Source organism: Magallana gigas, chromosome 5 (assembly GCF_963853765.1).
Source record: "Magallana gigas chromosome 5, xbMagGiga1.1, whole genome shotgun sequence".
NCBI lineage: Eukaryota > Metazoa > Mollusca > Bivalvia > Ostreida > Ostreidae > Magallana > Magallana gigas.
The window spans coordinates 15,876,393-15,888,883 of record NC_088857.1 but is presented as its reverse complement, the minus strand read 5'-3'; the positions used below and the strand labels follow the sequence as shown (position 1 = coordinate 15,888,883).

Sequence of the window (12,491 nt, the reverse complement as noted above, 5' to 3'; positions counted from 1 at the left end):
AAAATTATTAAGAAATACTTGGATTTCCATAAAAAATATCAAAATCCTACTTTATATACTCAAATAAATTCCTCGAATCATAAAAATGTTCCTTATTATTTTGCTTGTTACCATATCAACGGTGCTTAATTTTCATTTTAAAATTGTATATTGCACAACCATGCATAGTTAGGGGGAAATTTTAGGAATGACGTTTTAATTTTAAATTAAATGAAAAAAAATTAAATCTCTTTTTCATTACCATATATTTACATCTACCGAAAACTTATCATTAATTCATAACTCTATAGATACAATTAACACGCCCCGTTCATCAATTAGTCGACTAAGGAAAATCAAGGAGTGCACGAAATAATCATGATGATGTCACACTCAAATTCACTTTTGGGACGATTTGGCTGTTTCTTTTAGATAACGTACTGATGTAAATTAACAGTTATAAGGGTTATAAAGGTAGCGATCATTGGAGAAAAAAATTTACATAACCCGCTAACGCTGGTTATGTATTTTTTTTCTCCAATGATCGCTACCTTCATAACCCGCATAAATCACAAAAGAGAGCATTTTATTGATTAAGTATTAAACACTTTTGAAAATATGCACTTCTCCACTTATTTTTCCTAGTATGTTAAAAGACATTTTTTCATCTGCTTAAAAAATCCCAATTTGATACCATTACTTATAATGGAGTGTCAAATAAGCTTACAATGCCAATCTGTCATCTTAACTCTCGGTTACTATGGCTACGAACCCACATAGCACCAATAAAATGGTGTAAGTCTGTTTTAATTATGAAAGTCTATCAAACTGATGAGTATGAAGAAAATCGGTGACTATGCCTGACCATCAAATTTTCAATATTTGATTAGAATTTATATCAAATTTTAGACTAGTCAGAGAACCCGATACTTTACAACTTAATGAACTCGCAAATGATTTTGGCGTCTTTTTCACTGTATTTTTGAATTACCGGTATAACTTTTATTCCAGTGAGATTAAATCAATAATGAGCTCGTCTAAATTTTATGGCCCTAAAAACAAGAGAAAAAAAGAGATAACAAATAACTACACAGGATGCCAATACGTGTTAACACATTTCGAATAAAGATAAAATATACATTATGTCAAAAAATTATATCTGTTTTATTACGTTATTTTGAATTTAAATTACATAATTACTCTTTCCATCAAATTGAAAGAAAGCAAAATGAAGAAAACAGTTTATTGAAAATTTCGATTACATTTTCATTACAATACGCAATGAAGTTTTTTTCTTTTTAATAAAGTATACATTTCTTTGAAAAATAAAACTAATTTGATCGATTGGTACTATTTCTGATTACTCACAGAAAACCAGGATAATAAAATGCAAAAAAAAAAAATAATAAAAATGATTTGCATTTTAATTATACGAACTACTGCAATTTATAACTTTTAATTACATTTAGCCATAGAGCGGAATTTTGTTCGATACTATGAAAAGATTAAATCGGTGGAGCATGGAACCTTATTAACGGCTATTGTTTCATTAAAAAAGGTTTGGCTCAACAAAAACGCGCCATCAAATTAATAAATTCCGTGCTTAGATTGTATGGTTCGTTTGCTGCCTTATATGGACATGATCAACCCTGTAGAGATCAATTCACTTTCTGTCAGGTCGACATTTCACTTCTTTTGCTAACAATCGCCAGTCGATTCCCCAATGCTTTGTAATTCAGTTGCTTCCATCAATGAGTGTCCCCTGAACCTTCTTTTGAGCACGTTAGAGACGTACTCAATAAAAAAGCCCAGTAAAATGCAGAGCCCCGCATTATAAAACATTGCAGTGCATATTAAATTAATTGTTCTATTTATGACTATGCTATGCATATTCATGAAATTTATCATGTAATATGGAACACAACACAATGCCGTCACTATTCCTCCAATATTCACAGATTTAAGGTAGGTGACGTCACTATTAAGTGAATGATACGGGCACTTGATGCGTTTGAGAATGACCAATGAATTTATGACCATCACCACGAGCGGTCCTATCAACGTTGTGCACAGTATATACACTGTTGAGGAGATTACATACGCATTGGTCGGCGAAAAATCCAAGGAACATACTCCAATACCTGTTAAAAATAATGAAGTCTTGGCAATTTTTCAAATTTTGACATCAAGCGTTAAATTGATTTGGATTCATTCAATAAAACTTTACAAAAAAACGTTAAATATTATATGTTAGTAAATCAAATAATCAAAGATTAAATTTATATTCTTACTTTGAAAAGTGATGTACGCATCCCTGTATGCTTGGAACTCGTCTTTATTCACGAAAGTCTCTACCGATAATCCACTTCCCAAGCCTTCAGACTCATTCACATAACCCTTGAATACGATGTCATCAAAATAATTCGAACTTATATCCTCAAGAAGCCTGTCGGCTACCTGTGTGTTCTCGGCTCGTATTTGCAGAATTACTCGGCCGTCCATACAGTTCGTAATTTCAGAGCGGCGGACTGTTAGGGGCCATTCCTGGAGGAGTGTGTTGATGGCGCGAGTAGACAGGTCCTTTAGTTTGCTGTACTGCGTTCCATTGCGTTGCTGACACAATATACTACTTAAAGTCGAGTTTTGCAAAGATTCGTCGTCCAAGGAAACCGATATCAGAATCTGCATAACTCCTAGAAATAAATTCGAATAAACTAAGTACAGAAACAGGTTTCCATATTTTAACATTAAACATCATTCAGTACTTCAAAAATTTAAATAATCTTTAACTTTTATTATACAAGCATATAAAAAATTGTTTAAAAAACAGACCACTTTCAACACTAAATTGCTTGCACTCATCTTAAAGTATTTAAGATATCGGCGCACAGCAGCATATGGTTTTATTATACTTTCATGTTAAATACTGAAATCTGATTGGTTTAGACGCAGTTGATAATCCGTTCTAATACCCTCAGTGTTAGCAACACACTTAGCAACGGGTAACACAACAAATTGTTACATGTGCGTAAATTATGCGCGTACGGTTCGCCGTAGAATTCACGTCATTTCTATATAAAAGCAGAAAAATTATACTATAAAATTAAGGTAACTCACTCCTAATGTTTTGATTTCATTGCGCAGATGATCATTATATTTAAAATGAATATGATTTTATTTATTTAATCACCACAGATAGATTATTATTTCATAATTACACAACATTCATAAAGAAAATCCATTTGAATTGAAGAAACCAACAAGTTTTTTGGGGAACTATTTTTTCGTGCGGAAGGTTTTTTAGACGAAAATGACAGAAACAAGCAATTTTATGAATTTTTAATATACTTTTCTTTTTATTATACTTTATTCATTATTCACATTTTTAACATTTGATAGGTTTGTAACATATTATATAGGTTCTGTGTGACATGTACAAAATCAAATCTTGAAAATGTGATAACCGTTTAGCATAAAATCATGCAAATATATAGAACATGTCTGAATTTTTTAAGCCAAATTTTGCGAGAATTTTACCTTTGAAGCCCTATATCTAAAATTTGACATCACTGACCCCCATGTTATATTATGTCAAAATGATACTGAATACATATCTAGGCAAACTGGATTAATCTTATAAAATTCTTGATATTCAAAAAGTTTTTATTTCAAATCAAATTGTAACTATTATAGAAATTGTCTATTTTAAGTGCAAAAAGGTCACACAAAAATTTACGCAGCTTCATATAATTTTTTTTCGTAATCCCTCTATTTAGTGTGACCATTGTGCATAATTAAAAACAATATTTGAAGAAATAAGTTCGCTTAATCAAAAATACTGACAACAAATCCTAATCAGGATGAAATTGCATTTTAGGTGCGAAAAGGTCAAATTAAATAAGCCATAACTCAGAGGGATGGATACTGACCCCCCATTATCTTTGTATTTTTTAAGTATGTTTTGTCTACAGATTTCAATGATATACTTCTCAAGAAAATCTTTATACAACAACATTGAGTAGTGGGATACCTTAAGACATTCAGTATAATAAAATAAATAGTGCCTGTTTGGGAGGGTAACAGTTGAAATTGACACCCCTCAAAACCATTGTCAACCTCCGCTTCGCGTCGGTTGACAATGGTTTCCTCGGGGTGTCAATTTCAACTGTTATCCTCCCAAACAGGCACTATTTATATATTGTTATACTTTCATGTTAAATACTGAAATCTGATTGGTTAAGACGCAGTTAATAATATTTACTATTACCCTCAGCGTTAGCAACGCACTTGGCAACGGGTAACATTAAAAAATGTTACATGCGCGAAAATTATGCGCGTACGGTTCGCTGTAGAATTCACGTTATTCCTATGTAAAAGCAGTAAAATTTTCTGAAAATTTTAAAAAAAGACATTCAGTATAACAAAATAGATAGTGCCTGTTTGGGAGGATAACAGTTGAAATTGACACCCCTCGAAAACCATTGTCAACCTCCGCTTCGCGTCGGTTGACAATGGTTTTCTCGGGGTGTCAATTTCAACTGTTACCCTCCCAAACAGGCACTATTTATATAATGTTACCTTTAAAACTGGAGTACTCTCCCCATCCATAGAGAGGTCCAGCACAAAGCAGCACGGACAGCATGTAGAGACCGACCAGTAACAGCTTGGTGTTGATGGGTGTGAACACCTGGAGATGTTTGTCTGGATCGATCACAGCGTATCTTCTGTTAGAAGTAAAAACAAAAACAACCCCTTTCTTTACAGGTACAGGTAGCAAGCTGCTGGATATATTCTTTAGAACTGATGGAGTTAGATATGCTTTTACACAACACATAAATTGTAACACACTGCTTCATTTCAGCGTGGTTAATGCACACATAACACAGCAATTCGTTTTACATAGAATGACTGTCTCTGTGCTATTCGCTTATTAAAAAGATTAAAAAGACTAAATCCATATACATTGTCATTTATCAGGTATAACCGAGAATGAAACATGTTCTTACCTTTCAAACGTTGCCAGTGTAGCTGCTAAAATGGCAAAGGAGACTAAGGAGTTGCTGAAGTACGCGAACAGTTGGCAGAAAACATTGCCTCCTACCCAGCTTCCTACAATGAAGTTTCATCGTTAATAGATACTTGGTTGAGGTCAAAACCAATGTAACGGGCAACCTGGTCACTCTCCATGCCGGTCCCCCGGTCTGCTTTAAACATTTTTGATTTTATCAATATTTCATTTAAGAAGGAACTATCTGATAAACGTTAGTCATCTGAATACCATTAACTCATCCTCAATAGATTTTTTTCATGGATGCTTTTATTTAGAATTATGCCTTTAGTTATTTAGTACATATCTCATCTTCGAATTACAAAAAAACATTAATCCCAGTCTAAGCTATAAAATACCGGTTACTCTTTTAACACTACCTTGTTAAAAGTGTTGATATCACGACAAGTAAATATGTTTGCAGACTAACATTTTACAAAAATAGCAGATAACATTATATTTCATAAAAATAGGTATTCTATGAACCATCTTCGCAAGAGTCTAATACGTTCATTCTCGTGATATAAAGGAATCGGACCCTTGGCCAGCGGAAATGTGTGTGGACATGTGAACATATATAAAAATATATGTAAAGGTTAGTTCCTCTGAAACGGGATATTTTGTTGAAATCTATTGTTATTGTAAAAGGGTCAAATACAGTAGAATACAGTATGTGCAAGTATCTGATCAAAATTTTGACACGATTTCTGTTAAACAAGTACTAAGTATTATAAGTCGGACATTGGTCGCGAATCTCGCGGATTTTTTACTGTTTGTGTACAATATGTCAGTAACAAGTGTGAAGTTTTTTTTTACTCGTAATGGTCTCTAATATAATATAATATTTTTTAATTCAACATTTTTTGGAAAATCTTCAATTTAAGTCTATCAAACACAAAATAATTATGACCCATAATTCTAGTTTACGTATGCCACAGTATGTTGTTGAGTGCCAGTGACAAATACATTTGTCCTAAAATCAATTTGAAGTATATTGTGAATGCAAGTATCTGGTAAAATCTTCTGTAGATTTATTCATTATATTATTCAGTAGATTTTACTTTTTGAACAAAATAAAAACAAGAAATTGTGTTTATGTGTTTTTTTTGTTATGATCTTTGCAATTTGATAATTCGATGTGTTTGTATGATATATATTTAACTGGGAATTTATCATTACCTACATTGCACAGTGGTCCAAAATGTGATACAGCTATGTAAAGGATCCATAGAAATATATTGCAAAAATGACAATAATATTCTATGCTTATTATTAGGTTATGATGCATGGATGACAAAGTGTTTAATTAGTAGATCAGACCAGAGAGAGAGAGAGAGAGAGAGAGAGAGAGAGAGAGAGAGAGAAAGAGAGAGAGAGGGAGAGAGAGGAGAGAGAGAGAGAGATTGAGAGAGAGAGAGAGAGAGATTGTGGTAAAGAATGACATATTATAATGTCTTGTACTTTTAAAACATGTTCAGTACACCAATAAAAAAATAATCTCCGCACAAAACCAAGAGTAGAGAAATAATTATTGTAAAAGTAATTATATATACATTTTACACAACGCATACTTGTATTATTGAATGAACTTCTCTATGGTACATCATTACATCAAATGAAGTCTCATGCAAATACTGATTTCCTCAGAGTTCTGAATGGAACTCGTCACAAAAGAGTATCTAGAAAATGATTTATTAGCCTAGTTTTTTTTATACTTCGTTGTAAAATAACAACAAATGGATTTCCTAGGCATCTGTGACTGCTCATTTTCATAAACATTGAAATAAATATTAGAGGAAAATCATACTATAAACTCCATGAAAACGCCGAAAATCTCATATTTAAAACTTTATTGAATACACCAAAATTATTATACCTAATTTATATTGCAGAACAAATATTGAATCAAATGTATCTAGGCAATACTTCAAACCATTAGGGACTGACTCCAAAATTGCAACATCCGGTGCATAATGTAAATATTCCAAACCCTGTAGGAAAGACCAAAAAGTGTTTGCCAAAGTCCAGATCAATTAATACCGGAAAGTTCCGGTGTCGAGAAGAAAGTATGAGGTATTACAAGCCGAGAAAGAGATAACAACAAGAAGGTCATCTAACGGTTACAGCCTTCTTTCCCCGGATCGTCGCGAGAAATCGATAGCCTAGCTAACGCTATTCCACAAAGAAACCTCATACAAGTATTATTTTGTAAAAAAGATGATAAAAATGCCAGTTCTTTAACGCCAAATTATCACAGTTACACGTTATTTGCGACCCTTTTTGTGCTCTGAAGACAAATTGTATGCCACACATAAGTTAATCTTAAAGTGTCGCGAGAGATCTATTTTTTTTTTTGAAATACGATTGGTTTTATAAATATGATAAATAATGAAACGCCGGTCATTAAAGAGCGAATCGAACCGGGAGCTCATATTGAATATAACCTTAAGCATCGGACAAATGCACGAATATTTCTTTATAAGAATTAGCATTTTTTAAAAATCATAAGGAAAAAGTATTCAGTACTCAGATCTTCAAAAATCGGTGTAAACTTGTTATTACAATCAATTCTCTTATAGAAAAAAAATTACACAATATTTAACTTAAAATTATGGCTTTAGATTAAATTATTAACAGTCATTAAATGTTTTGTTCTTCATTGCTCGGTATTTACTTAAAGGGACCTAGACACGATTTAAGATAAAAATTTTATTATCAATATTTATGTATAAAATAGTTTACGTGCGTATTTTGAATGATTTACCAAAATTTGAATGTTGGAAGTCAAGTTACAAGCGAGATAGAGAGGAAAGAAGTCGGTTGTTATGTAAACAAAGCTCGAGTCTTATATTTGTAGTGTGAATAATGTAAAGTATAGAAATAGTCATTTCTTTGACAAAATAATTGGTACAAACGAGATAAACTGGTTCAACGTGTTCATAAATAATTTTATCAACGACAAAATGGAACATTAGATTAAAATTTATACCGATACAACACACATGTAAACAATAACAGGACTCGTGCTTTGTTTACAAAAGGAATTCTAACCTCTGTAACTCGCTTGTACCTCGATATTTGACTTTCAAATTTCGACAAAGCATTAAATATACCCATATTGACCATTCTAGACATTTAAATCGAAAAATAAACTTTAAAAAATTTGAGCTCAAGTCATGTCCAAGTCCCTTTAACTAGTATTATGATGAATTGTGTGGATACTGTAGTGCTTTGCTCAATTTAGTACTTTTCAAAGCTTATAATTTTACTTTTATACGCGTCCGAGAAATGTTCGCGAGATTCGCGAGAAAGTCGTCGGGAATAACCAATTTTCAATTAGCTTTGGTATATTATATTCAGAAAGTCTACATCTTGATTGCAAAAAAATTGTCGCCGCGAACTTCGATAAATCGTGAAAAAATGTCATCGCGAAAAAAGTGGTTTACAGTATTTTGAGATGGATTGATATAGTTTAAACAATGTAACCAATCGATTTGAGAACCACGAACCTTGATGTAACTTAAAACCGAGAAAACCTTCATTATACGAAAAAAAAAATTCGAATTTCCTCTTATTCTGTAGTTTTTTTTCTGTTTTACACTTAATTATTGTAAAACACACTTTTTGTAATCAATCATGATTAAACCTTCAGACGATTTCTAAAGAACCGTGTTGTGAAACATAAGAATTGTAGAATAAAGTGTTTTATTAATACAGCGTACTTGGGATATATTGAAATTTAGGGAACCATGCAAATTATTTCAATATATCCATAATTCAATATAAGCGAAATTGACTGACCTGAAGCCGCCATTTTTGAAAGTTCAATCCCAATCAAAACAAATCCGAACTTTCAAAGTATTTAAATTCTAAAGCTAAAATTATTTTCGCGCACACGACCGATGAGTGAGAACGTCCTCTTTCACTACACGGGTGCACACACGGTGCAAGTCCGCTACATTTGCTGTGGAATCATTTTTATTCGTGGGGGTCAATGTTCGTGGGTAGCAAAAAATTTACTGGTTTGTGCACAGTGGGAGGTAATTTCATTTGCAACAAGTTCTACTGGGTAACGAATGTTAAACAAATGTAATACTGGTTCGTAAGGATGTAAATTCGTGGACAAGGGATACTGCAGAAGCCACGAAAATGGGACTCCGCGAACAATGATGATTCCACAGTGGTTCATTTATCTCTGACATAACTGTACATAGAATAAATGCTGATAATGAACACATACCAACGTTAATCACCATTGTTTTAACGTAATGCATTGTGTTGTATTATTTCAATCATCAGTTATTTGACACGAGTTATAAATTACAATATAATGGTTTTCTCACCTGACAGTATAATAGAAGAAAGTTGGGTTCATATCCCGACACGTTAGAAAAATCAGGTAATAATAATAAAAAAAAGGAAAAAAAAGCAATGCTTTCATGTTAAGCGCGTGGCGTTACAAGTTAACGTTACGAGTCATTTAATTTGGATCTAAACGTAAATTCCCTTGTCTGTGTAGGCGCTGGCACGATAGAGAACCATGCCAAGAATCCTGAGGACTGACGCAGATGTTGAACTTTTAAGTTCCTTCTTTGACAAAAGGTTTCTTGGTCAAAAACCAAAGAAAACTTTTGTTGTTGCCCTGTATACTCTTTTAACGAGATGAGATATCCAGACAACAGCAATTAATATGTTTAAAATTACCCATCAAACTGAGGCACTGAGAAGCGCTATTAATACTTGATTAAGCCTTGTGACATTCATCATTTCCCTGATAATCTTTAAATGATGATTTGCCATATATGTACATGTATTTGATGGTGTATGCTTTCACTTTTTTCTCCCAAAAAATTAAAATGAACAAGAGAAGCAGTTTAGCAGTAAGTAGAAAAGCCAGTGAACGAAGTCAGTGGTTCAAACCCTTTGTGTTGCATGTTATAACCATTGAGAATCCAATTAATCAGTATTGTTTCACTTCCGCGAAGCATCACAGTCCCGCCTCTATAGTTAAGACCAATATTGCTCGGGAGAAGTAAAACATTTGGGAACGATTTGCGCCTAAACTAGAACAAACAACTCTACACGTATGCTTCATTTTATATCTTACGATCAAAATCATTTCGGTATTCAGTGCAGTTGCTAACTCTTGACGAAAATTGGTTTAATAAACTTCTTTAAAAAAACCATTTACTGGGTAATATGATCACACTGTTCATAATCTGTTGTCAGTATTTTAATTTTTATAAATTGTATATATAAGTTATGAATTATACAACCATATATTCATTCGTTAAAAATATCTGGGTAGTGTAGAATAGAAAACGGCAACACAAAATATTATTTAGCCATGATTTTGAAACTTTTATTACTGCCTCCTAATTAAAGGGACATGGTCACAATTTTGGTCAAAAAATATTTTTTCGATTTGAATGTTTACAATGTGTCAGCAAGGCCTTTTTAACAAGCAACCTAAAAAGTGTCATTTGTTGAGTTAAAACCGAGTTGCAGAGCTTACCATTTTTGCTGTGTAAACAAAGCTTTTGTTTACATTTTGAATGTTGAAATGTAAAAATTCAAGTTTTAGACCTAAAGTGAATGTGTTAAACGTTAGGAGCTGTTTATTTATGCTTGAAATGAACTACAACATAGATAAAGCAAGTTGAAAACGATTTTTTACTGGCATATTAAACCGATGTAAACAAAAACAGGACACAAGCCTTGTTTACATGACAAAGAATTGTGGGCCATGTATCTTGCTAATAACTCTACGACTGATTCTCGAATTTCATTTCATCATTAGACAAGCATATCTAGTATAGCATTGTAAATAATAGAAACAGAAAAAATAGAATTTGACCAAAATCGTGACCACGCCCCTTTAAGCGATGATTAACAAGTATAATACCAAAATGTAAGAGGTTCCAAGATATCCAATTGTTTTCCAATAAAACAATTTGAGTATGTTTTCTTGAACATATCTCCAAAGGAATTTTTAAATTGTATTCTTCTCTATTCGACTTGGTCTTCTCAGCGATGTTTTTGGGGTTTTTTTTGTTTTGTTTATTTGTTAGTTTTGTTTGCATTTGGTTTGAATCAGTGAAAAGTTTACCTTTGTAAGCTGAGAGTCCAAGAACAGTGTTGTTCATGAAGAAACATAGAAGTGACGTCATAATGAGATAAAGCATAATCTGAAAAATGGCGGAATCCGTTTTGTTCTTTCTCATTATTTGTTTTTGGTTGTTAACGTTATCTGCAAGATAAAGGTATTGTTCTTTCAGAATTGTTGTCAATAATTTTCATCTAAATAAAAACAAACAACAAAAATCATAAATCGGACTTCATACATGTATCAAAGTATAAGCGGACAAAATATTATAAACTTATGCTGCAATTTTTATATTTTATTTTTCGTTTTTGTAATTTTTCCTAAAATGGGATAAGAGATAAATTGTTGCTGCTTCCAAAATTTATACGAATGGATTGAAATTAATCCTTACCTTACATGCCGGGTACAAAATCCTTCAATGGAATTTAACGTTTTCCCCAGAAAACAATACTAGGATTTATCTGGCATCACCAGATTATTGAACAACACGAAACCTAATCAAATCCTGCAGCCACACGGACTTCATCACTAAGATGGTGGAATGGCGAGGTGATAGCACTGCATGGGATGATAAGTGTATTGAAGTGTACTGACGATGGCTATCGATTCGCCGATACGCCGGAAGACGTTTATTCGTCGTTGTTTCTTACAGCGATGCATATTGGATAAAGAAGTCACGGGAGAAAAAACCTTAAAAATAGCATAACGGTTTTTAACTCCATCTAGTTTGATTAGCTTTACGTGTGTTTATGGCGGTGTGTTGTCTGATCATTTTCTCGTTAATTCTGGTATCTATGTGAATTATTCAGCATGCAAAAGAAAAGATCACAGAGCTTATTTCTTGCAATAACTTACACCAACTGTCTCCTTGATAACTGCTAATTAGCATGTCATGTAAAATAAATGCTCTGCAGGGATGTAAAATTTTTCAGATATGGTAATGTAGGGGGCAAATTTTACCACATAAATCGTCGAAGAATAACCGTTTTACTCGGTGGCTTTTTGTTATCAAACTGGTTTATGATTAAAATTTGATAAATCAAGTTTTCGTTGGTTGGTTGATCCACAGGCACCTGAGCTTTGATCAATCAGTCGCTCAAGAAGCCAAATATAAAAAAACTCTACCTCCTCTATGTATAAATATACATGTATATAGAGGAGGTTGATTTTTTTTTTATATATTATTGAGCGACTGATTGATAAAAAAGCAGGTGCCTGTAGTTGATCTTAGATAATATTTACCACTACACAATTTAGATGGACTTGTATCATTTTAATTTCAATTAAAAAAAACCCATGTGGTTATGATATTAAGATAAAAAGAATCACCGATATTTGCATACTAGGTACATGTACATC

The 12,491-nt window shown here is 32.7% G+C and overlaps 1 protein-coding gene across 2 annotated transcripts; it reads right to left on the bottom strand.

The window, feature by feature from the left end:
* Positions 1-1,250: 1,250 nt before the first annotated feature.
* Positions 1,251-11,766, bottom strand: LOC105338084 (uncharacterized). 2 transcript variants are annotated; one of them, XM_066085420.1, is made up of 6 exons: positions 11,524-11,766; positions 11,136-11,326; positions 4,986-5,088; positions 4,558-4,703; positions 2,271-2,672; positions 1,251-2,120 (listed from the first exon to the last, which is right to left on the bottom strand). In XM_066085420.1, the coding sequence occupies exons 2-6, from the start codon at positions 11,248-11,250 to the stop codon at positions 1,678-1,680; spliced, it is 1,209 nt and encodes a 402-aa protein (XP_065941492.1). In that variant the 5' UTR covers positions 11,251-11,326; positions 11,524-11,766; the 3' UTR covers positions 1,251-1,677. The 2 variants fall into 2 exon arrangements, with proteins under 2 accessions (XP_065941492.1, XP_011441367.3); XM_011443065.4 differs by having other exon boundaries at positions 1,252-2,120; positions 11,136-11,276.
* Between the last annotated feature and the right edge of the window lie 725 nt (positions 11,767-12,491).

Excerpts from the sequence above, each read along its gene's own strand:
- LOC105338084 (XM_066085420.1), bottom strand. The coding sequence starts at position 11,250 with ATGAGAAAGAACAAAACGGATTCCGCCATTTTTCAGATTATGCTTTAT. Across the intron at positions 2,673-4,557 it reads AGAGTACTCCAGTTTTAAAG|GAGTTATGCAGATTCTGATA; the intron begins GTAACATTATAT and ends ATTTATTTCTAG. Across the intron at positions 2,121-2,270 it reads TGCGTACATCACTTTTCAAA|GTATTGGAGTATGTTCCTTG; the intron begins GTAAGAATATAA and ends TATTTTTAACAG.